We start from the raw sequence: 27,083 nt of genomic DNA, 5'->3' as shown, positions 1-27,083 counted from the left end.
GGTGTAAAAACAAAGATCAACGGTTCTACATAGTAGAACCGTCTGATCTTCATTTTTACACAGGGAGAATGACGGGCGGCTTGTTTACATAAGCCGCTCCGCCTTTCTCCCTTCACAGGAGCGATCGTAGTGTGACCGGCGGACATCGATTCCGCCGGTCACATGCACTGACTTGTCTGTGAATGAGCCGTGGCGGACGCGCGCCCGCCCGCAATTGGCTCGCAAGTCAGTGACAGGCGAGTGACGTATCCATACGTCACTCTGCCTGGCCGGGGCTGACCGCCGCAGTATATAGTCGTGCGGCGGTCGGCAACCGGTTAAATGTAAAAAAATATCGGCCAATATCGGCAAAAGCCGATATTCAATGGCCAAAATATTGGTATCGGCAATAAACAAAACTATATCGGTCAATCACTAATTCATAGTGCTGTCAAAGCAGCCTATTCCATGTTTTAGCTTAGTATTAAAAATGAGATTAAACATTGCAGTGATATAAAGTGGGGAACTTTTGTTCTCCGGCTATAGCTCACATAAAACCTCTACCCTGTACCAATTTCTAGAGAAATACACAGACATGCAACGATGTAGAATCCACAGATCACATTCAGTTTGGTGAAAGGTGACAGTTACATTCCGTCATGTATGGTCTATGTGCATTTGATCAAGGACCTCAAAAGCCCCTAAGCAGCGTCCATTGGAGGCTTTTTTCCAATTTTGCTTCAGTAAACTACCAAACCCTGCAACTGTGCTGCAGTCAGAAATTAATTTACTTCACCTTAATCTGAATTTTATGTATTTCTAAGAATTATGCAAAAATCTAAGATTCATGCAAGCTCATACATGGAACGCCTGCTTCTTGTTCTTGTACTGTGCAGTTGTCTCAGGGACACCAACATGAATGATGGCAACAAGAGGACCTTGCAACTCAGGGGCAATATCTCCTTATTCAAGGCCATCCTTCACCTCACCCTCCATAAAATGCTAGTTAAAACTGCAAAAAATATCCCCTAAATACCTGTAGGGGGGGGGGGGAATGAGCCTCCTCCAGAGGTAGCTAGCCAAGGAGGACATAATCTCCTCCTATTGAGATCCTGGGGAATATTGAGTAATGCAAAGCTCATGAGAAGACAATCCTACACTGTGGCAAGGGCAGTGATTTTTAGCAGGAAGAAGAGCAGAGCCAGAGCGAGGACAACATTAACAATCCTCTTACCTGCAGCGAGGAGGAGGTGGGTGGAGCTACTTTCTTGGCGGAGGAGGAGGAATTTTCTAGGAGGAGGAATTTAAACCCTCTTCCGCTATGAATGCTGGGCTTCTGCCTGTGTGTGCCTGATGTCACTGGAATCACCAGTTCAGGAATCACACAGTGTGCGTTTCATTTTGGGACACTGCTTTGTCCTGGAATAAAACTGCCTTCACTGTCATGCTACACGACACCCCCTCAGATGTTGCGCCCGGTGCGGCCGGACCCCCTGCACCCAGTGCCGAGACAAGGTCATTCAGTGCCCAGGGCAAACATGGCAAGCTGTGCCCCCCCACCCCATAAGGCTAATAATGGTAGAAGGTTTGTTTCAGGCAGTAGGGAGGCGATACAACGGCTCCTTACCTCCTGTCAAATGCTCTCTGAAGAGCAATCTGCATGATGGTTGCTTTTCAGAGACCAAAACACGTGTGAACAAGCCCTTAATTATTTATTTTTTACAAATGTTTTACATTATTTATATTGTGTTGAGAATTTATATGTACAGTGTATATATATACTTTTTACATTTTTAACTGCCCTGTTGGGGGGCTTTGATGAAATATCAGGGCTCTAAACAGACCCCAGATGTTTCACTTTTGAGACACCATGTGGTTTGGTGCATGTGATAGCAGATGTGTGGGGTGCCATTACCAATAAATGGCACTGTCGCACGTCTACTAATGGACGATTTGTTTGTGTGTGTGTGTCAGGAAAGCCACAATCTTGTGACTGACATTCAAAGGTGTGAAGTTTGCCTTATAGTGGGGTCACACCGGTGCACTGCAGTTTGGTCACAGTGTGATTGTGTGTGCGTTTTACCTGGATTTTAGGTGCACTTCTATTGAATTCCATTACACAGTGCGTTTTCTGAAACCGCATCAAAGATGCAACATGCAGGACAATAATGTACTTTCATGAAAACACACTTTGTAATAGAAATTAAAATAGAAGTGTACCTAAAATCCAGGTAAAACGCACACACAATCACACTGTGACCAAACCGCAGCACACAGGTTATTAGGGATAGGTATGGGGGGGGGTAGGTAGGGATGGGGGGGATAGGGGGGATAGGTATAGGTGGGGGGTAGGTATGGGGGGGATAGGGGGGAATAGGTATAGGGGGGATAGGTATAGGGGGGGGTAGGTATGGGGGGGGGTAGGGATAGGGGGGGATAGGGATAGGGGGGGAATAGGTATAGGGGGTATAGGTATAGGGGGGATAGGGATGGGGGGGCAGGTCTGGGTAATAAGAATATGTGTTAATGAAGAGCAGAGTGAAGGACTGTAGAGAAAATGCTAATGCTGCATTTTAGGACAGGACAGGGTCAGCTAAATGGCTGCTTGGATAGCCCAGAGTTGGGACCAGAGGCTTCAGGATATACAGTGCAGATTTATGGAGTGGACAGCTGAAAGAAGAAGGTGAAGGGTTAATGTGAACAGGAGAGAGGAGCAGAAGACTCAGTGCTGACTTACTATTGTTCAGGGAAGGTAAAGAGACGACATGCTGCAGACAAAGTGAAAGTGACCAACAAGGAAGACTCAAGTGACCTGGCCGGGAATGGGGGAAGTAGAAGAAGCTGACAGGGGGAGGGGAGCTTGTAAAGAGTAGAGTGATAAACACTGAAGGAGAGATAAGGCAGAGGTGAAGTGAATGGAATGAACAAGTCCGAGGATCATACATTGTTGTACAGTGACAGGAGGGAGAATGATATTCACCCCTGTCAGGCAGGAGAAGGCAAAAGCTCCCAGTGTGCCCCCCCCCTTCATCACAGATATGGACATGTCCAGGGCAGATGATACTTGTAACTTTCGGCATTACACCGGCCCTGCCTGCACCCCAAATGGACCAGCCCATCTGGAATTCTCCAGATGCTCCCGATTAGCCAATCCGGGCCTGGGCAAGAACAAGTACAGGCGGTAGTAGATTGGTTTGCTGACAGTGCCTCCAGTTCCTTCACATTGTCTCTCACCCAGTCTACTGCAGAAAGGTCAGAGTTGGCACCTGCAGCCAATGTCCAACCGTCTTTCACCTCACCCCCTTGCAAATCAGGCAAGCAGTCTGAGCCCCAAGTCATGCAGCAGCCTCTTCTTCTTTTTGATGACTGTGTCAGCAGGGTTTCCCAGGGCCATCCACCTAGCCCTGCCCCAGAAGTGGAAGAGATTGAGTGCAGCGATGCCCAACCACTTATTTCTCAAGATGAGTACATGGAAGGACCATTGCAGCACGTCTCCGATGATGACGAAACGCAGGTGCCAACTGCTGCGGCACTCAGAATTGTGGAGACCGACAAGGAGGGCAGGGGTGAAGACTAGGTGGAAGATGATGTGGAATACGATGAGGTCCTCGACCCCACATGGAATGAAGGTCATGCAGGTGACCTAAGTAGTTTGGAGGAAGAGACGGTGGTCGCACAGAGCCACCAGCACAGCAGAAGAGGGAGCAGGGTGCAGAAGCGGAGCGGCCGTGCCCTAGACACTACGCCTGCTACTGCCCAAAGCAGCAAGGGACCGAGCGCACCAAAGCCAGGTCAAAGGAGTTCTCTAGCATGGAAGTTCTTCAGACAATGTGCTGATGACAGGACATGAGTGGTTTGCACGCTGTGCAATCAGAGCCTGAAGCGAGGCATAAACCTTCTCAACCTGAGCACAACCTGCATGATCAGGCATCTAAGTGCAAAACACGAGCTGCAGTGGAGTAGACACCTTCAAAACCAAGAAAGGTCTCTGGCTCCTCCTGCTTCCTCTTCTGCTGCAGTCTCTGCCTCTTCATCCACCTCTGTAGTGATACCGGCACCTGCCACCCCGCAAACAGAGGATCTGTCAGCAACACCACCACCTGGGTCACCAACCATCTCCACAATGTCCCGTGGAAGCGTTCAGCTTTCCATCTCCTAAACACTTCAAAGGAAGAGGAAGTACCCCCCTACCCACCCGCGATCCCTGGCCCTGAATGCCAGCATTTCAAAATTCTTGGCCTTTGAAATGCTGTCATTCCATCTGATGGAGACGCACAGTTTTATAAGCCTTATGTCGGTGGCTGTCCCACAGTACGTCGTGCCCAGCTGCCACTACTTTTCCAGGCAAGCCATCCCTTCCCTGCAAGGCTGGGGGTGTTATCACAGACAAGCGCAGCCGCCTGTCCAGAGACAATGTGGACAAGCTCACATTCATTAAAATGAACCAGGCATGGATCCCACAGGACTTTTCCGTACCTTGTGCAGAATAGAGATGGATACCGGCCTTACCCAGCCATTGTTATATTTTTTATCTTTCTCACTCTTTTGGGGTGTACCCTAATTTAAAATGACAAAAAAAAAAGCAGTGTTGGCTACCTCGTCCCCCTCCACCGCCGCTTCCACCTACACCGCCACATCCACCGCCACCTCAACCTCCCTCCTACTCCATATGGGCCTCGTCCTTCACAGATGAAGAAAATTGTTTTATTTTTCTGTTTTTTTTGTTGTTTTAAGTTATTTCCCTATCCACATTTGTTTGCAGAGCACTTGACATGCTCTTAACTAAATTTTGCTGCCATTTGCAGCACTCTAGCCCTTTCCATTGTTTCTTTAGAGCCATTTCAGTGCCTGAAAGTTTGGGTCCCCATTGACTTCAATGGGGTTCGGTGTCCGGGTCAAGTTCGGAAAAAGTCCGGGTCACGGACCCGGACTTTTTTTTCAAGTACGGCCGGACCCACCGAACACGGACATCCAGGTGTCCGCTCAACACTAGTCAGGTACATAATACAGTCCGTTGTATGCTGGTGAATGAAACAGAGGGTGTAGGTACTTTGCAGGAACCCAACAAGGATTCACCAAAACATTTAATTACAATTTTGGGAGTTTATTACTCACTGCTTGGAGACCGTTTTTCCCAACCCTCATAGACTGATAGATATCGTCCATTCAATCACTGAGATTTCCACTTCAATCCTCCCGGCATAGATAAGCTATCCTGAAGTCCAGACACAAGTGGCATTACATTTAACAGGGTGACTTGTTGTTGTTGTTGCGTTGTCCTTCAGCTTGTGTGCTTGTACATGGTATCATCCACCATGGCCTTCCGGTCGCAATGCACCTTCTAACGAGGCAGCTCCACCAGCCCTTCAGAGTAACTGAGTACCTGTTACCAGCCCATCAGAGTACCCGGATACCTGTCACCAGCCCATCAGAGTGCCTGAGTACCTGTCATCGGAGTACCAGAGTTCCTGTCATCAGAGTATCCGAGTACATGTCACCAGCCCATGAGATTACCCGAGTACCTGTCTCCAGCTCATCAGAGTACCTAAGTACCCCCCTGCAGCCCATCAGAGTTCCCGAGTACCTTTCTGATGCCGATCAGTGTACCTAAGTACCTGTCTGCAGCCCATCAGGGTACCTGAGTATCTATCTGCAGCTCATCAGAGTACCTGGGTACTTATCTGCAAGGAAAGGGGAGAGATTGGCGCAATCGGAATACACAAGCTGCTGCAATAGTCTAAATATGGGCAAAATGCAGATGATAAAGTCCAGTGTTCTTAGATCACTTTGATGGCTGCAGGCTTTAAAGGGTGAAGTAACCCTGTATGGATCCAAGAAAAAGAGAAGAGAAGACCAAGCGCTAATCTAAGTGTAGCAATGCAGGTATTTAATAACAATAAGTAGAGTGTTACTCACAAAAGTGTGTTTAAAACAGGCATCTCAAAGTAAATGGGGCATCTGGGCAATGTTCATCCAGGGTGTCCATCCGAATCCCTTGCGGAGCTGGCGCTTGTAGGGGATGAGCGGCGGTCTCCTGTTGCGAGGCAGGGGACGTGCTGATCCTTGGCGGTGGTGTAGCAGCGTGGGTCCGTAGGTCGGAGGGCTATGACATCACTTCCTGGAGACAGAATGTGTATCGAACAGCGACGCGTTGCGGAGCATGCGCTCCTTCTTTAGGCCGTGCAGGGGCCATTTTGGATGTGGGTATTTATGCCAATAGATCGTGGGACAAGTTACGGAGGCTCAGCATGAACAAATTGAAACAAAGCAAAGCTGCACAAAGACATAGGAAAGGTGGAGAAGACGTGTAAAGCTGGGAATGGACTGATAATACTTACAAAAACATATAGGGGGGGGGGAGGGGGGGGTTGAGGAGGGATAAACCTAAAACAATATATTGGGAATATATACTAAATAGCTTGTTATATCTAAAAGGCAGGTAAAATTAGATAAAATTCAATGATGAGTTATGATATTAAAAAAATATATGTATAATATAATAATAATAAGTGCTGGTATTAAAAAATAGTAATCAGAATAATATGATAATATAATAAAATAATAAAAGTATTATATTATATTAATATTAATAATTAAATAATTAAAATACTAATGGGTGTGTGTGTGCTAAGGAGCTTATTGCATATACGGACATGATTGGACCTATATTAATGAATGCAACAGTAATAATTTGAATAATGGTGGGTGTGTATGATACGGAGCCAAATAACTTTACGGATATATTAGGACCTATGTGGTGGGTACTTACTTTTGAAGTTACAATAGATAGGGAAGTAATTGTCGAAGATGAGAGAGACCACTGGAGGATAAGATGGAACACCTGGGCAAAAAAGTAAATTAGACGTGAACGTTGTATAGGGGATGGGAGATGGGCTACAGCAGCACATTGATCTCGATTTCCTCATTCAGGCCCCCAGGAGAGAGCGTTTCAAGGGAATAAATCAAGCGGCTTTGCCAAAGAGAGACCTTTTGGATTTATTCCCTTGAAACGCTCTCTCCTGGGGGCCTGTACTTATCTGCAACCCATGCCTCATAGATTATGTGTTGGGGTGTTTGCTTTCCAAAATGGGGTCATTTTGTAGGCGTTTCCATTGTCCTGGTGCTCCAGGGCCTTCAAAAGTGTGATAGGTTCGAAATGAAATTAGATGTGTAATGTATGCTCCTAGAATGTCTGAAGGTGCTATTTGGATGTTGGGCCTCTGTATGTGACCAGGCTGTGTAAATGTCTCACACATGTGGTATCGCCATACTCAGGAGGAGTAGCAGAATGTAATTTGGGGTGTTATTTTTGCTATGTACATGCTATGTGTTAGAAATATCTTATAAAATGACAAATGTGTAAAAAAAATAAATAAATACGTTTTCTTTCCAAATCTTCCAAAAACTTGTGGGAACAAACGAAATTTTAAAAAGACTCATTATGCCTCGTAGAATATACGTTGGGACGTTTGCTTTCCAAAATGGGGTCATTTTGTGGGTAATTTGATTTTCCTGGTGCGCAAGGGCCTTCAAAAGTGTGATAGGTCATTAGGAAATTATACGTGTAATTTATGCTCCTAGAACACCTGACGGTGCTCCTTGCATGTTGGGGCTCTGTATGTGGCGAGGCTCTGTAAAAGTCTTACACATGAAATATTGCCATACTCAGGAGGAGTAGCAGAATGTATTTTGGGGTGTAATTGCAAGTATGCATATACTGTGTGTGAAAAATAACTTGTTATTATAACAATTTTGTGTAAAAAAATAATATTTCTTAATTTTCCTAAGAATTGTGGGAAAGAATTTCTTCAAAAAAACTCATCATGCCTCTTACTAAATACTAGGGATGAGCTTCGAGTTCGAGTCGAAGGTAAGTTCGACTTGAACATTGCATATTCGATAGTTCGTCGAATGACGAACAAATGTGCTTCTTCGCGGGAAATTTGAGTTTCCCATAATGCACTGCACACGCGTCACGCGTGCAGCGCGTTATGTGATTGGCCAAAGCATGCACCCTGACCTCATGCTTTGGCCAATCAAATGATCTCTGCCATGATTGGACTAAAGGCAGGCTGCCTTTAGCCAATCATGGCTCAGGGGCTCAGGGGCCAAGTACACGCCCCACACTACATAAAGACTCGCGCAGCCACAGCGTATAGTGTCATTGTGCGGGCGATCAGACAGGGACAGGCACGTGATTAAGGCAAGGAGAGAGTAGTTTTTTTGGAGTCAGACAGTGCAGAGAGACATTCCTAGCAATGTAAGGAGGGGCAGGTTCCTGTGTGAGGTAGGGAGAGCTGTCTTTTTTTACATCAGATACCAGTCACAGCATTGTTCATCAGTCAGTTTCTGCAACATTGTAAAATATTCATAGACCTCTAGGAATAGAGATCACTGCAGATATCAGCAACAGTAACCTTTGCTCGGTTTTGGATCTTTCTATAGGGGTCTCAGACTTGTAGGAATAGAGATCACTGCAGATATCAGACACAGTAACCTTTGCTCATTTTTGGATCTTTCTATAGGAGTCCCAGACCTGTAGGAATAGAGATCACTACAGAAACAAGCCACAGTAACCTTAGCTCAGTTGTGGATCTTTCTATAGGGGTCTCAGATAAGTAGGAATAGAGATCACTACAGAAACCAGCCACAGTAACCTTAGCTCAGTTGTGGATCTTTCTATAGGGGTCTCAGATATGTAGGATAGAGATCACTGCAGAAATCAGCCACAGTAACCTTTCTCAGATTTGAATATTTCTATAGGGGTCTCAGACCTGTAGGAATAGGGATCACTGCAGAAATCAGCCACAGTAACCTTTTCTCAGTTTTGGATCTTTCTATAGGGGTCTCAGACCTGTAGGAATAGTGATCACTGCAGAAATTAGCCACAGTAACCTTTTCTCAGTTTTGGATCTTTCTATAGGGGTCTCAGACCTGTAGGAATATAGATCACTGCAGAAATCAGCCACAGTAACCTTTGCTCGGTTTTGGATCTTTCTATAGGGGTCTCAGACCTGTAGGAATAGATATCACTGCAGACATGAGCCACAGTAACCTTTGTTCAGTTTTGGATCTTTCTATAGGGGTCTCAGACCTGTAGAAATAGAGATCACTGCAGATAACAGACACAGTAACCTTTGCTCATTTTAGGATCGTTCTATAGGGGTCTCAGACCTGTAGGAATATAGATCATTGCAGAAATCAGCCAGAGTAACCTTAGCTCAGTTGTGGATCTTTCTATAGGGATCTCAGACATGTAGGAATAGAGATCACTGCAGAAATCAGCCACAGTAACCTTTGCTCAGTTTTGGATCTTTCTATAGGGGTCTCAGACCTGTAGAAATAGAGATCACTGCAGATATCAGCCACAGTAACCTTTGCTCAGTTTTGGATCTTTCTATAGGGGTCTCAGACCTGTAGAAATAGAGATCACTGCAGATATCAGACACAGTAACCTTTGCTCATTTTTGGATCTTTCTATAGGGGTCTTAGACATGTAGGAATAGAGATCACTGCAGAAATCAGCCACAGTAACCTTTCTCAGTTTTGGATCTTTCTATAGGGGTCACAGACCTATAGGAATAGAGATCACTGCAGAAATCAGCCACAGTAACCTTTGCTCAGTTTTGTATCTTTCTATAGGGGTCTCAGACCTGTAGGAATAGAGATCACTGCAGATATCAGCCACAGTAACCTTTGCTCAGTTGTGGATCTTTCTATAGGGGTCTCAGACCTGTAGGAATAGAGATCACTGCAGATATCAGCCACAGTAAACTTTTCTCAGTTTTGGATCTTTCTATAGGGGTCTCAGACCTGTAGGAATAGAGATCACTGCAGAAATCAGCCACAGTGACCTTTGTTCAGTTTTGGATCTTTCTATAGGGGCTAAGACCTGTAGGAAAAGAGATCACTGCAGAAATCAGCCACAGTAACCTTTGCTCAGTTTTGGATCTTTCTATAGGGGGTCTCAGACCTGTAGGAATATAGATCACTGCAGAAATCAGCCACAGTAACCTTTGCTCAGTTTTGGATCTTTCTATAGGGGTCTCAGACCTGTAGGAATATAGATCACTGCAGAAATCAGCCACATTAACCTTTGCTCAGTTGTGGATCTTTCTATAGGGGTCTCAGACCTGTAGGAATAAAGATAACTGCAGAAATCAGCCACAGTAACATTTGCTCAGTTGTGGATCTTTCTATAGGGGTCTCAGACCTGTAGGAATAGAGATCACTGCTGATATCAGCCACAGTAACCTTTGCCCAGTTGTGGATCTTTCTATAGGGGTCTCAGACCTGTAGGAATAGAGATCACTGCAGAAATCAGCCACAGTAACGTTTGCTCGGTTGTGCAACTTTCTATAGGGGTCTCAAACCTGTAGGAATAGAGATCACTGCAAAAATCAGCCACAGTAACCTTTGCTCGGTTTTGGATCTTTCTATAGGGGTCTCAGACCTGTAGGAATAGAGATCACTGCAGAAATTAGCCACAGTAACCTTTGCTCAGTTGTGGATATTTCTATAGGGGACTCAGACCTGTAGGAATATAGATCACTGCAGAAATCAGCCACAGTAACCTTTGCTCAGTTTTGCATTTTTCTATAGGGGTCTCAGACCTGTAGGTATATAGATCACTGCAGAAATCAGCCACAGTAACCTTTGCTCAATTTTAGATCTTTCTATAGGGGTCTCACACCTGTAGGAATAGAGATCACTGATGATATCACCAGAGATGTATAGTAACGAAGTAGAACTACTTAAGTACTGTACTTAAGTACCGAAATGCGGTATCTGTACTTTCCTAGAGTACAATTTTTTTCTCCTACTTCTACGTTTACTTCACTACATTTTTTTTGATGATTTCGATACTTCTACTCAAGTATTTTTTTTTTGTGCTGCATAGTTACTCGTTACTATTAAAAAAATTACCACTGCCTGAACAGTAGATGGCAGGTTGCATAAAGCTCAAAAAAATGTGTATAATGTCATTTGTAAATCAGCGCATACGAAAATAAAGGCTGTGTATAATAAAAGCTGCTATACCAAATCTTTCCAATAAAAAGAAAATATGAAACAAACAAATAATTGGTGCTACAGCGCTTAAAGTGCATCAAGAAACTACTAACAAACACAGGTTAATCATTTGAATAAATCATTTGAAATAATAAAAAACAATATGATGTTCAAACTTTTGACTTTCTTTAATAACTACATAACACAGTACTTGTACTTCTACTTTCAGTACTTGAGTAGCATTTTTTTTTCAAAACTACTGGTACTTTTTACTTTTAGTACTTAAGTAGAAAATTTTTTGAAAAAACTACTTGCAATACTTAAGTAAAAAAAATGTTGAATACTTTAGTACTTCTACTTATGTAACTTTTTCTGTGAGCACTTCCACTTCTACTCAAGTCACTTTTTGATCGAGCACTTGTACTTTTACTCAAGTAGAAATTCCGAGTACTTTATACAAGTCTGGATATCACCCACAGTAACCTTTGCCCAGTTGTGGATCTTTCTATAGGGGCCTCAGATCTGTAGGAATAGAGATCACTGCAGAAATCAGCCACAGTAACCTTTTCTCAGTTTTGCATCTCTCTATAGGGGCCTCAGACCTGTAGGAATAGAGATCACTGCAGATATCAGCCACAGTAACCTTTGCTCAATTTTGGATCTTTATATAGGGGTCTCAGACCTGCAGGAATAGAGATCACTGCAGAAATCCGACACAGTAACCTTTGCTCAGTTGTGGATCTTTCTATAGGGGCCTCAGTTCTGCAGGAATAGAGATCACTGCAGAAATCAGCCACAGTAACCTTTGCTCAGTTTTGGATCTCTCTATAGGGGTTTCAGACCTGTAGGAATAGAGATCACTGCAGAAATCAGCCACAGTAACCTTTGCTCGGTTTTGGATCTTTCTATAGGGGGTCTCAGACCTGTAGGAATAGATATCACTGCAGACATGAGCCACAGTAACCTTTGTTCAGTTTTGGATCTTTCTATAGGGGTCTCAGACCTGTAGAAATAGAGATCACTGCAGATAACAGACACAGTAACCTTTGCTCATTTTAGGATCGTTCTATAGGGGTCTCAGACCCGTAGGAATATAGATCATTGCAGAAATCAGCCAGAGTAACCTTAGCTCAGTTTTGGATCTTTCTATAGGGGTCTCAGACCTGTAGAAATAGAGATCACTGCAGATATCAGCCACAGTAACCTTTGCTCAGTTTTGGATCTTTCTATAGGGGTCTCAGACCTGTAGAAATAGAGATCACTGCAGATATCAGACACAGTAACCTTTGCTCATTTTTGGATCTTTCTATAGGGGTCTTAGACATGTAGGAATAGAGATCACTGCAGAAATCAGCCACAGTAACCTTTCTCAGTTTTGGATCTTTCTATAGGGGTCACAGACCTATAGGAATGATGATCACTGCAGAAATCAGCCACAGTAACCTTTGCTCAGTTTTGTATCTTTCTATAGGGGTCTCAGACCTGTAGGAATAGAGATCACTGCAGATATCAGCCACAGTAACCTTTGCTCAGTTGTGGATCTTTCTATAGGGGTCTCAGACCTGTAGGAATAGAGATCACTGCAGATATCAGCCACAGTAAACTTTTCTCAGTTTTGGATCTTTCTATAGGGGTCTCAGACCTGTAGGAATAGAGATCACTGCAGAAATCAGCCACAGTAACCTTTGTTCAGTTTTGGATCTTTCTATAGGGGCTAAGACCTGTAGGAAAAGAGATCACTGCAGAAATCAGCCACAGTAACCTTTGCTCAGTTTTGGATCTTTCTATAGGGGTCTCAGACCTGTAGGAATATAGATCACTGCAGAAATCAGCCACAGTAACCTTTGCTCAGTTTTGGATCTTTCTATAGGGGTCTCAGACCTGTAGGAATATAGATCACTGCAGAAATCAGCCACATTAACCTTTGCTCAGTTGTGGATCTTTCTATAGGGGTCTCAGACCTGTAGGAATAAAGATAACTGCAGAAATCAGCCACAGTAACCTTTGCTCAATTGTGGATCTTTCTATATGGGTCTCAGACCTGTAGGCATAGAGATCACTGCTGATATCAGCCACAGTAACCTTTGCCCAGTTGTGGATCTTTCTATAGGGGTCTCAGACCTGTAGGAATAGAGATCACTGCAGAAATCAGCCACAGTAACGTTTGCTCGGTTGTGCAACTTTCTATAAGGGTCTCAAACCTGTAGGAATAGAGATCACTGCAAAAATCAGCCACAGTAACCTTTGCTCGGTTTTGGATCTTTCTATAGGGGTCTCAGACCTGTAGGAATAGAGATCACTGCAGAAATCAGCCACAGTAACCTTTGCTCAGTTGTGGATATCTCTATAGGGGACTCAGACCTGTAGGAATATAGATCACTGCAGAAATCAGCCACAGTAACCTTTGCTCAGTTTTGCATTTTTCTATAGGGGTCTCAGACCTGTAGGTATATAGATCACTGCAGAAATCAGCCACAGTAACCTTTGCTCAATTTTAGATCTTTCTATAGGGGTCTCACACCTGTAGGAATAGAGATCACTGCTGATATCAGCCACAGTAACCTTTGCCCAGTTGTGGATCTTTCTATAGGGGCCTCAGATCTGTAGGAATAGAGATCACTGCAGAAATCAGCCACAGTAACCTTTGCTCAGTTTTGCATCTCTCTATAGGGGCCTCAGACCTGTAGGAATAGAGATCACTGCAGATATCAGCCACAGTAACCTTTGCTCATTTTGGATCTTTATATAGGGGTCTCAGACCTGCAGGAATAGAGATCACTGCAGAAATCCGACACAGTAACCTTTGCTCAGTTGTGGATCTTTCTATAGGGGCCTAAGACCTGTAGAAATAGAGATCACTGCAGAAATCAGCCATAGTAACCTTTGCTCAGTTTTGGATCTTTCTATAGGGGTCTCCGACCTGTAGGAATATAGATCACTGCAGAAATCAGCCACAGTAACCTTTGCTCAGTTTTGGATCTTTCTACAGGGGTCTAAGACCTGTGGGAATAGAGATCACTGCAGCAATCAACCACAGTAACCTTTGCTCAGTTGTGGATCTTTCTATAGGAGTCCCAGATCTGTAGGAATAGAGATCACTGCAGAAATCAGCCACAGTAACCTTTGCTCAGTTGTGGATCTTTCTATAGGAGTCCCAGACCTGTAGAAATAGAGATCAATGCAGAAATCAGCCACAGTAACCTTTGCTCAATTTTAGATCTTTCTATAGGGGTCTCACACCTGTAGGAATAGAGATCACTGCTGATATCAGCCACAGTAACCTTTGCCCAGTTGTGGATCTTTCTATAGGGGCCTCAGATCTGTAGGAATAGAGATCACTGCAGAAATCAGCCACAGTAACCTTTGCTCAGTTTTGCATCTCTCTATAGGGGCCTCAGACCTGTAGGAATAGAGATCACTGCAGATATCAGCCACAGTAACCTTTGCTCAATTTTGGATCTTTATATAGGGGTCTCAGACCTGCAGGAATAGAGATCACTGCAGAAATCCGACACAGTAACCTTTGCTCAGTTGTGGATCTTTCTATAGGGGCCTCAGTTCTGCAGGAATAGAGATCACTGCAGAAATCAGCCACAGTAACCTTTGCTCAGTTTTGGATCTCTCTATAGGGGTTTCAGACCTGTAGGAATAGAGATCACTGCAGAAATCAGCCACAGTAACCTTTTCTCAGTTTTGGATCTTTCGATTGGGGTCTCAGACCTGTAAGAATAGAAATCACTGCAGAAATCAGCCACAGTAACCTTTTCTCAGTTGTGGATCTTTCTATAGGGGCCTAAGACCTGTAGAAATAGAGATCACTGCAGAAATCAGCCATAGTAACCTTTGCTCAGTTTTGGATCTTTCTATAGGGGTCTCCGACCTGTAGGAATATAGATCACTGCAGAAATCAGCCACAGTAACCTTTGCTCAGTTTTGGATCTTTCTACAGGGGTCTAAGACCTGTGGGAATAGAGATCACTGCAGCAATCAACCACAGTAACCTTTGCTCAGTTGTGGATCTTTCTATAGGAGTCCCAGATCTGTAGGAATAGAGATCACTGCAGAAATCAGCCACAGTAACCTTTGCTCAGTTGTGGATCTTTCTATAGGAGTCCCAGATCTGTAGGAATAGAGATCACTGCAGAAATCAGCCACAGTAACCTTTGCTCAGTTGTGGATTTTTCTATAGGAGTCCCAGATCTGTAGGAATAGAGATCCCTGCAGAAATCAGCCACAGTAACCTTTGCTCAGTTGTGGATCTTTCTATAGGAGTCCCAGATCTGTAGGAATAGAGATCACTGCAGAAATCAGCCACAGTAATCTTTGCTCAGTTTTGGATCTTTCTATAGGGGTCTCAGACCTGCAGGAATATAGATCACTGCAGTAATCAGCCACAGTAACCTTTGCTCAGTTGTGGATCTTTCTATAGGGCTCTCAAACCTGTAGGAATAGAGATCACTGCAGAAATCAGCCACAGTAACCTTTGCTCAGTTATGGATCTTTCTATAGGAGTCTCAGGCTTGTAGGAATAGAGATCACTGCAGAAATCAGCCACAGTAACCTTTGCTCAGTTGTGGATCTTTCTATAGGGATCACAGATCATCCATCTATAGGATTATAGATTACATCAGATATCAGTGAGAGTATTGATAATCGTTCCCTTTCGTATATCTATAACCACCACAGCTCATTTATAGGGCTATCAATTACATCATATCAGGTCATTGAGTATCTATTGGTCAGTTACATATACCCTTTATTGATCTGTATCAACATCATGTCCAAAAGGCCAACAAGGAGAGGCCGACGCTCACAGGCCACGAAAAGAGTGCAAGCAGCCTCTGTATCCATTGTGAAAAGTGGTGTCACAGTCGACATAGTGCAAGAGTAACTGTGAGGCCTTGGTTACGGTGTTCAGGCACCACAAACAGCAAAGGCCCAATTTTTGGCACTTGTATATCACATGCGATTTCACATTTGCATGGAATTCTTACCAGCAGGTCCCATTCCTGCACCCACCAAGAGTAACTGCGAGGCCTTGGTTACGGTGCTCAAGCACCACCTTCTGCAAAGGCCCAATTTTTGGCACTTGTATAGCACATGCGATTTCAAATTTGCATGGCATTCTTACCAGCAGGTCCCATTCCTGCACCCAGCAAGAGTAACTGTGAGGGGTTGGGTACGATGTTCAGGCACCAGCAACACCAAAGGCCCAATTATTGGCACCTGTATGACAAGTACATGCGATTTCATATTTGTATGTATGAATTTTTCAGCAGCAGGGCCGTTCCTGCACCCAGCAAGAGCAAGAGTAACTGTGAGGGGTTACCGTGTTAAGGCACCATCAACAAGCAAGGCCCAATTTTTCTGCACCTGTATGACAAGTACATCCGATTTGAAACTTGTATGTAATTTTATATATGACATTTTTTGCTTTAGAAATGTAAGTATACCTGCAGCAGGCTACATACATTGTAGAGATGCACTACTTTACAGGCATATTCAGGGGACCCCCCAGGCATGATATTTGAAGGAATTTTTAATTTTTATAGTTTCATTTTAAGCCTCATTAAAATCAGTAAATCACTGCTCCTTTAAAAACGATCGTTTTTAAAAAACTTTTTTTTTCATTGCTACATGTTCCCCAGGTCAGGACCTGGACCCCCATACACTTTTTTGGGGCAATAACTTGCATTTAAGCCTTAAAAATGAGGCTGTTTGATTTTCAAGGTTCGCGTCCCATCGACTTCAATGGGGTTCATTTGTTCGAATGAACTTTTCCTCTGTTCACGATGTTCTGGTGGGAACTGAACCGGGGAGTGTTCGGCTCATCCCTACTAAATACCCTGGAATGTCTACTTTCCAAAAAGGGGTAATTTGGGGGGTATTTGTACTGTGCTGAGATTTCAGGGTCTTAATTAATGAGATAGGCCGTCAGGTGTGAATAGGGTCAATTTTCAACCATAGCTTGTAGACTCTATATCTTTCACACAGACTAAATATTTTCACCAATTTGGGTTATTTTTACCAAAGATATTTAGCAGGATACATTTTGGCCCAAATGTATGAAAACAAATTACTTATTTGCTAAATTTTATGATAGAAACTAAAATAAAATGTTTTTTTTTCTTGCTCTTTTTTCACTTTTATCGCAAAAAAATAAAATAAAAAAAAAACACCAAAAGAAAGCTCTATTTTTGTGAAAAAAAAATGATGAAAAATTTGATTGGGTGCAGCATTGCTTGACTGAGTAATTATCATTCAAATTGTGACAGCGCTGAAAGCTGAAAATTGGTCTGGGCAGGAAGGGGGTGTAAGTGCCCTTAAAGTGGTTAACAGTGTCACAAACCTGAATCAAACCATAATGAAATAATATAAAAAAAAATCTTCCTTGGGACCATTTACAACAACGAGAGCAGTAGTAAAACTGAAGTCATAGGAAATCATTTCAATTTCTACAGATGCATAAACTTTTCATATTAGGACACACACTTTTCAGCCCTTTAATATTTTAGTTTATTCCCATCCAGGGGCAGACTGACAACTTATGGGGCTCCAGGGCAATATGAGACATGGGGCCCCCTGTGTCCCTACCCACACTTAAGCCACACCCACACAAAGCCCCACCTATATATTGTATTGCTTACTAACGCTTTAAAGCAGCAATAGAAGAAAAGCAGTGTGCCACCTTCTAGCAGCAGCTAAACTGTACTTCACACACATGATTCACCCCCATAAGTCAGCATATACTAGCAATGTCAGCAAGCAGAAGTGTAGCTACAGGGGTTGCAGGGTTTGCAATAGTGACCAAGCCTAATGCTCCCCTGTCACCTACTAGATAGGAGGGGCTGTAGGGGGCGGCATGTAGAGGAACCGATTCTCTCTATTTTTCTCCCATAGCCACTGAAAGACAGCTACTTCCTCCCGCCGGCATTCAGGGGATGCAGGAGGGAAATAGAGGGCATCAGTTCCTTTACTATGCTTTAGTGTGTGAATGAAGAGGATGCACTGAACAGAGCTATTCCTGTTCATTCAATCAGTGCAGCTTAGGCTGCAGAGATGGAAATTGAGGACTGTGTCCTCAATCTCCTTTCTCAAACTCAAAGGTGAAACATCAGAGGTCTGTTTAGACCCCTGATATATCACCAAAGTCTCCAAAAAAATTCACAATGACAGTGGTGGAACTACCAGGGTTGCAAAGGTCGCACATGCAAGCAGGCTTTGGCGTTCTGCCACCATGAAGTATGCAGCACGAAGGAGGCCCACTGCAGAACATGTGAAAGGGGCCTGCTGTGGGATTGTAATAAAGGACCATGAAATGGGGGTAAATGGCCCTAGGATCAGTGGGAAGGGCCAAGGCTGAGGGTCGGGGGGGGGGAGGCTTTATGGTTTCGTGAGCATAGGCAAGAATTTCAGTTAATATAAGCTTTAATGCAAGGATAGAGGAAAGCAATGGTTAACAATCACAGCTCCTCCACCAACATCAGCATGTCATTGTGGTGCCTGTATACAGAAAGCAGATCAATTTTTCAGATTCTCACTTTCTCTGAAGACAGTGAGCAGAAGCAAAGGTTGCTCCAGATAAACAATGATTAATACTCATGGCTCTTTCACAGATGTCAGCAAGTCAGAGTGGTCATACAGAGAACAGAGCAGAAAAAGTTACTGACTTTCGCTTTTACTTCCAACTTGCTGTTTGTTCCATTAAATCTTAAATGCTGTGCACTCCCACATCAGATGTTGTTTTTATGATCTGTAGCTCAACGTGTAACACAAGCTTAGAGCTGCTGCTGTGTATTCCTCTCCCCCATGCCCACTCCAGCTCACACCAAATAGTCTGCCTGTATTAGACCCGGCTTCACTACATTGCTGATAGGTTCCATGAGTATAGTGGGATGACGGCGAATGTCATGGGGCCCCCTACTGGCCCGGGCCCTCAGGCAGTGCCCGAAATGCCCGTATGGTCAGTCTGCCCTTGTTCCTATCATTACAATGTATGATACCATAATTTTCCTAATGTGACATCCAAGCTTCTCTGTTGGGAACTCACAAGGCCCCCTACAGTATCTGATGTGTTCCTCAATCACTGCCCATGTTGCCTTTTTTTCTCTCTTCTAACTTAGCTTTTAAAACCAAATTCCCAGAAAGCTGACCGTTAGATTACAAGCATCTGATATAATGCTCCTATTACACTGATATGAGACAGGAAAACCATATTTGATCTACTATTGATTGGACAATTATAAGCTTTGTAAATGGATTATGCAATTCTACATTTTAATTTTACAGAAACATTATATATTCTGGAAAGGGGATTGTGACAGCCGCTGTACGTGTCAAGGAAACAATCATGTGAACTGTACAGCTCAGACCTGTGATCCTGAAGAAGTGTGCAAAGTACAAAATGGAATTAAGGCTTGTTTCCCTGCTGATACCTCCATCTGCCATATCTATGGTGATCCACACTACATAACATTTGATGGAAAGTCATACCATTTCCAAGGAGCCTGTAATTATACAGCTGTGGAGACCTGTGGAAACACAAGTGTGTATTTCTCAATCACTACAAGAAATGAGCACAGAGGAAGCCAAACCTGGACAGCTATAAACTCAGTTGCAGTCAGCTTCAATGACCTTAATATCATTCTGGGCAAATATAAAATGGTGGAGGTAAGCTTTATAATAAAACAAATGTATGATGGTGCCATCAGCATTCAAATTAATTATTTTTTTTTTGATGATGTTTTCCCACACCTATTTATTGTACTTTGCTCTATCTTTAGATTAATGGACTATTTGTCTCACTGCCTCTGAACCCAGCACCCGGCATCTTAATACGCTTAAGTGGTTCCTTTGTTGTTGTGCAGACTGACTTTGGTCTTGAAGTTAAGTATAGTGGGGACCAAGAACTCTTTGTTAAAGTAAATGAGAACTTTAAAGGAAAACTGTGTGGGCTCTGTGGCACTTACAATGGCAACCAGCAAGATGACTTTCTGACACCTGAAGGTTTACTTGCCCCCACATCCAATGACTTTGGAAGCAGCTGGCGTGTTCCTGATGATAATTGGCTGTAAGTATAAAAAATAAATAAAAATAAAACTTTACCTTGATTATCCTAGATCTAGACTCAGTTACCAAAATGTAAGGACTTAAAAGTAAAATGAATATTCCTTTGTCAATATGACTGTGTCACTTTGTTTTCAGAGATAAACTCTGTGTGATCTTTTTAGTATTTAGTGAGCAGAGAGATAGTGATCTTCAGTCACCAGCTCCCTGCTCTGCTGCTCCCCGGTCCCACCAGTGGACTTTGTAGGTTGTGGGGTTGGAAGCGGCTGACTCAGGCTCTCAGTAGCTTTTTGAGAGGCTGAGCCAGCCTCTCAGTGGCTTTTTGAGAGGCTGAACCTGCTGCCAGTCCAGGCATTTGAGTGGATCCCGACCATATTGTCGGGATCTTTTCAAAGGCTGAACCAGCTCTGGGACATCAGCCAACAGTGGGCTATAGAACTAAGTGTACTCCTGTAATCCATAAGAGAAATAGGGTCAAAAGAGCATTGGCCCCATTTCTCCTTTATTGTGCCTTTGGGTTGGTCAGATGCGCTAAGGTATTTTTTAATTGATATGATTGATAATTTGAGCAATTTATTAGTACAGTACTTTCCAAATAACACATTCTAATCAAGAAGATATGACTTTAAAGAACTACCTAGCTATCATTTTCCAGTGTTTTAACCCACTGTCACAAGGTAGAAGGAATTTAAAAATGGGAAGGAAGGAATACAAAGAGAACAGGATACTTTTTAACACAAGTACATGGTACAAACACATCAGGAATATGAAATGTTGGGGTAACATAATCTTTAATAAGGTTAAACGGCGGCTAATTTTTTATATTATGGAAAAAATAAAAAAATATGAGAAACAAATCCTGCTAATATCATCCTTGTAGGAATATAATGAGGCTTACCTTTAAGTAGGCTTATCTTTAAATAGGCTACTACTCAGCGTCTTCGTCTCTCTGCCAATCCCTCCATTGGCTGCCACTCCCCCAACAAATTAAATTCAAAATACTACGAATAAATTAAAAAGCCATCAACAACTTGACCCCAGCTACATCACAACCTCATCTCAAAATACCAATCACATTTTTTTCTTTATTCCTCCCATGACCTCCTTCTCTCTAGTTCCCTTGTAACCTCCTCCCATGCTTGCCTCCAGGACTTTTCCAGAGCCTCTCCCATCCTTTGGAATTCCGTACCCCAATCTGTCCGATTTTCTCCTACTCTATATACTTTTAGGCGATCCCTAGAAACTTTTCTCTTCAGAGAAGCCCATCCTGCCTCCTCCTAACAACTGTGCTTTTATTTTCTCCATCAGCTAATTCCCACAGTTATTACCTTTTTGACCCTCTCTTTTAGATTGTAAGCTCTAATGAGCAGGGCCCTCTGATTCCTCCTTGAATTGTATTGTAACCTTACTGTTTGCCCTAATGTTGTAAAGCATTGTGCAAACTGTTGGCGCTATATAAATCCTGTATAATAATAATATTAATGAGAGAAACATTAAATCATTCAATGATTTGCTTCTATAGATGTGAAGAAGACATTATTGATCCGTCACCATGTGATCCTGCTGAAGTAGTTAATTATGAAGACAAATGTAAACTGATATTCTCAGCCAATGGACCTTTCATGGACTGCCACCCCCACATTCTTCCTCAGATATATTTTGAGAACTGTGTGTATGACTTGTGTGCGACTGGAGGAATCCAAGATCAGTTCTGCAATGCTTTAGAGGCCTATGCTGCCGCTTGTGAAAATGTTGGCATCAGTATTGGTGACTGGAGAGAGGGCACCATTTGCAGTAAGTGAAAATGATCTGTTTTGTAAATGGTTTCAAATAGAAATATTCAAAATGTAACTTGAGTAATTGATTTTACTGACAAAAGCATTATTTTTTTATTACCATTTACCAATGTGGCAATTATTCACTACTTCAAAATAAGAGTGTTTTTCCCTTTGCACCAAAAGCCACTGGTATAAAACTTAACCATTATAAAGTATTTTAATGAAAATTGTATACTGAAAACTGTGTGTATGAATTTTCACTTTAAGGCTCCATTCACATGGGTGCGATTCTGCCCGCAATTCAGAATTTCAGCAAAATGCAGGACGCATTTCCATTATTCCAGAACTTTGTTTTGCTCAAACAGGCTATCTGCTGGAGAGTAAATAAAGAGTATTTATGTGTGACTTTTGTGGGAACAGGATGATAAAATTGTTTTTAGTCCTACAAATATATAACTCTTTTCAGGATGGGCATGGGGTTTTATGGAGTACTGGAACCTAACTGATCACCATGACCTATCATTTTATAAACAGATAAAATGCTGACATTTTATCTCTTATGATGTACACTATGTTAAATTGTGTTTTGTTTCAAAGGCCTGCAACTTCAAAACAATATATCAAAATTAACCATAAATGCCTCTATTCCTTCTTAGTTTATTATACACAAACAAGTATTGCATAAAGTAAAAAAGTAATTTGCTGTGATTTTAAGTCCTATTGAATTTCCTTTGAAGCTGCCAAGTTCAGTCCATTACACTAAACACCACTGTGTATCTACATAGATAATTGTATTAATAAAGAGTGATGTGGGCACAATTCTGATGCTCATTCCCACAAAAAATAATAGTGTGGACAAGAAAATCATGTACCTGTTGGGAACAAGTACACATATCTCTAGCATGAAGGAGGGTAGCATTGTGGATGGAGTGTCCATGCCACAGGCATTCTGTCCTCAGTACATGTATGACCCCTTGCAGCTGACAATATTGTTGCAAAAGATGTCTTATTACCATCCTGAATCAGTAACCATCTGGGGTTTTCCACAGTCACTGATTGAAAATTAACAAATAGGCCATTGCCCATGGGGCTGAATGAGGCAGCTGTTGGCTTTGTAGCAACCAGTGATCCCTGTGTGGGAAGTGACAGGGATCCCTGTGTGTGACAGATTCTAGAAGTGGCAGTAAAAAAGAGTTATGTAAAGTTGGTGAATATGTCAGAAAGCTTTGCTCCAATGGATTCATGGAATGATTGTACAAAAGATTTATATGGAACACTGCCATATAATACTGGGAAGGTCTTATTGACAGTCTCAATTCCAATATTTTAATCGGCTCATAAAGAAAACTTTCACTGAGGTGCATGATCCATCTGCTCTATAAGCAATAATTCCAAAGTAGATGATAATGACCACAATGTAAAACACACAATTTGATGATCTATTTAAAAGCACAGCAATGCCCATTGACAACCCATGTCAACATGATAACACATTTTACACATAACACAAGTTATTTTTATGCTCATTGCAAGGGACTCTGATATTACAAAAAAAAGAGATCCTATTCACATTCAATTAATGGATTTAAATAAATCTTCACTGTTAAAGTGGTAGTAAAGGCGTTTTGGGGATTTATACCTACAGGTAAGCCTATATTAAAGCTTACATGTAGGTACAGTAAACCACTCTTAAAAATGTACAGTTTAGTCGATATTTACTTAAGCAGCCCCAGTGATGTCACCAGCGCATGGGCACTGCGCTCTCAATGGATGCATGCATTCCATTGAGAGAGCTGTGCTGCGGCCGTGACTCCAATGCGCAAGCATGGGAGTGACGACATTGCGGCTCAGCCAATCAGATGGCTTCAGCCCACAAACCCTAAGGAAGACTGGGTGAAGATGGAAGCCCTGTCAACGGTAACAGTGTGCCGCTGGAGGGATTCATTTTCAGTTAAGTATTTCATAATGTGCTAGTATGCGATGCATACTAGCACATTATGACATTAAATTGCAGGGAGATTTTTTTTTTCATGCGGTTTACTACCCCTTAAAAAAACAATGACAACTAAAACACATAACTTGCAATACCACTTGGTCATAAGTTGTTCATGGTTGTTAAAAAAACTCACATAATAAAAAAAACTTTTACTAATATAAATACTCTTTTATATGGCTTTACCTGTTGCAGAAAACTGTTGCTTTGATTGTTCTTTTGATGGGGATTTATGTAACTGGAAGCAATCAGTGTCTGATTACATGGACTGGACCCGATGGACAGAATCAACACCATCTGCATTTACTGGACCCTCATATGACCATACAACAGGAGGTAAATAGCTATGCAGAGATTACACTAATTTATAATGATTGCCTAAAAAGTATGAAAGTATGAAAAGTTAGTATGAAACCATATTGTTATGTCCTCCTCAGAAATATCCCACAAAAGTGTTGGCTCTGTGTGTTAAAACAGCACTTGCAAAATTAATAAGGTTAACTGTAATACAACATTCAGCTCTAAAGTAAAACATTTTTTACAAATGATAAGGTGCTCATTCCCAACTAGATTAGTGATAGTTTCCAATGTGAATATTCCTTTCAGCATGTATTAAAGTGCCATGCTTTTTCTTCAGCAATGGTAATCACTTAGTGCCACCAAATCACTGCTAAATAAAAATCCCCACTCTTTGGATAGAGTCAAAATCGCTTTTGACTTGGGACCACGAGTTATCCCCCGGTGTCAGTGCAGGTGTCCTTTCCTTGTGATGGTGTCACCAATAACTCCAGTGACAAGATTTTAGTGGTGGAGAAAGAAAGAAAAGGACAGGCTTCTCATAGAGTAAAATTGTTTTAAATTGATTGTAAAAACACAGATGCTTAGCGTCTCCCTGCTTTGAAAGAGGCTGTAAAGTCAGAAGGTTTTTTATCTTAATGCATTCTATGTATTAAGATAAAAAGCCTTCTGTGTGCAGCAGCCCCCCCCTCAGCCCCCCTAATACTTACCTAAGCCCCCTCTCTTTCCAGCGATGTCACCGTGTGCCTCATCCATCTCTCTCCTGATTGGCTGAGACACAGCAGCGGCGCCAGCACTAAAATATTGCCACTGGAGTAACTGGTGACACCATCACAAGGAAAATACACTGGAGAACAGCCGGAGGGCATCACCTGGTCCCTGGATGACCACCAAACAATTTTGACTTCTTTTGTTATATAAAAAGAGGGTCAACTCTATCTCTATTTTTATTTAACACGTGGTGATTTGGTGGCACTGAGTGAATACCATTGCTGAAGATAAAGCACGGCACTTTAATACATGCTGAAAGGACTTTGTACATTGGATACTATCATTAATTAATTTGGGACTAAGCACCTTTTTATTTGGATAAATGTTTTTCACTTTAGAGCTAAATGTTGTATTATAGTGAACTATTTTATTTTGCAAGCGCTGTTTTAACACATGGAGCCAACACTCTCGTGGGTTATTTCTGAGGATTGTATAACTTAATTTGTTTGGGACAGCAACTGCACAAGGTTGCATAGGTGACACAAGTGTGTTTTTATATTCACATATTTTTATATCCTGTCTACTTATGATGAATGTCGCTAGAGACATTAACTAGCTGCAAAACTGTAAAAGAACTAAAAGTATTATGAATATTGAGAAAGGAGCAAACTGAAATTACTCAGATTTTTCTTGAATCAGCCAGGCTTGTGTTCATAGTTTGGTGGCATTTAAAATAAGCCTGTCTTAGTTTACATACATTGTTAGTAATGTTTGCTCTACATGTAATAATAATAATACTTTTGACCAGGTTAATTTATAGACAGCGCAAAAAACAGTGCAACACACCCATAATATAACAAGTGCTATCACATATATCTATTAAACACACTGAGTGTGAACAAAATAAAATGGAATGTGTTTTTAAACTTATAGTTCAAGTTCATGTTCACATACGGCTATATGGGAAGAAATCCAAATCAAAAAATATTCAAAAATTTCAAAAACATATAAACAAGCAAGTGTCCAGTGAAGATTCGTGTGAAGTGCTCTTATTCCAAAACGTCCATGTGACTTTTGTGCAAAGTGTCTGTGTTTCACACCCCCAAAGTGAATCCACTTACAAGACAATGTGGACCCCTGGGCAATACTGCATGGGGGTTTAACAGGCTTTGGCTGGTAAGTATGGTGGATAGGGAATCTTGGATATCTCCTAATGTCCAGTGCTTTCTATTCCAGAGCTAGAGGACCTTGCAGCTTTAGATGTGACTGTCAGCGCACACACGATGCGTTTAATAGATATATGTGATAGCACTTGTTTTATATTGGGTGTGTTAGACTGTTTTTTTGCGCTGTGGTATTGGTATATATTTGTTTGAGTCACTGAGTGATGAGCAGCAGCAGCAATCTTTGAAGTGTAAAATATTTATCTAGCGCAGGGGAGACATTTTTAGTCATTTGATTTATTAGGTTGGTTTAATGGGTTGTGGCTTTCACCTGGCTTAGCCACAAATTGGTGGCATAGAGTATTTTTTATTTTTTTATAAAAGCTTATCTAGGCTTAAATATCTTGGTTAAAAGATAGAGCAAGTATAAATGTTAATTTTGAAAACTTCTGAAGTGGCTAGATCAATAAAAGCAGGCAGCCCATGTCTTTAAATGTTTTCTTCTGCACCCTTGGAACTTCAAAAGTTATTTAAAGTCTCTGCAGCGTTTATGGTTGGCTAACTCCATACTATCTCAAAACCTCCTCATAAGTCTATTATTCTTAGTGATAGGCCAACAGGAAGTAAAAGGGTGAAGGAAGCAGGAGAAAATATCTTGATCACTAATACTAAGTAAAAATTTGAGGGTAAAATTTGAGATTTCATTATGAGATCACCATAGGATTTTAGGCTTTCCATTCTAAATGGAAAAAAAGATTGCTGTGTTTTAGGTAAGAGGTATTAACTAAAAGTAATAATGAACTTTCTAAGTTTAACCATCTCAGTATAACATTATTCATATATTTCTTAATTGTTTTAAGCACTTCAGACTCTACATTATTTACTGTTTTTAACCACATCCTGCTCATTCTATAGCAAAATGATGCCTGGGCGGTTTCTCTCCCGTTCTGACTGGACGTCATTTGACATCCTTCAGAACAAGACACTCGTCGTGGCAATCAGTAGTGAGATGTGTCACTCCCACACACTGAATCTCTGATCACAGTAAAGAGCCTATAACTTAGGCTGTGTCCAATCACAGCTGAT

The 27,083-nt window shown here is 42.0% G+C and overlaps 1 protein-coding gene across 1 annotated transcript in view; it reads left to right on the top strand.

The window, feature by feature from the left end:
* The window catches only part of LOC309550491 (IgGFc-binding protein-like), a gene marked incomplete at both ends in the record, with an annotated part of 214,675 nt that overhangs the window by 161,598 nt on the left and 25,994 nt on the right, over positions 1-27,083 (top strand). Inside the window, 4 exons of the mRNA XM_082250860.1 lie at positions 19,279-19,659; positions 19,773-20,059; positions 21,578-21,849; positions 24,022-24,162. Of these exons, the coding sequence (XP_082106986.1) occupies positions 19,279-19,659; positions 19,773-20,059; positions 21,578-21,849; positions 24,022-24,162 (1,081 nt within the window). The remainder of the gene's footprint in view (positions 1-19,278; positions 19,660-19,772; positions 20,060-21,577; positions 21,850-24,021; positions 24,163-27,083) is intronic.

Source organism: Pelophylax lessonae (genome assembly GCF_965119305.1).
Source record: "Pelophylax lessonae genome assembly, chromosome: 3".
In the NCBI taxonomy this organism is placed as follows: Eukaryota; Metazoa; Chordata; class Amphibia; order Anura; family Ranidae; genus Pelophylax; species Pelophylax lessonae.
This window is presented reverse-complemented; position numbering and strand designations above follow the sequence as displayed.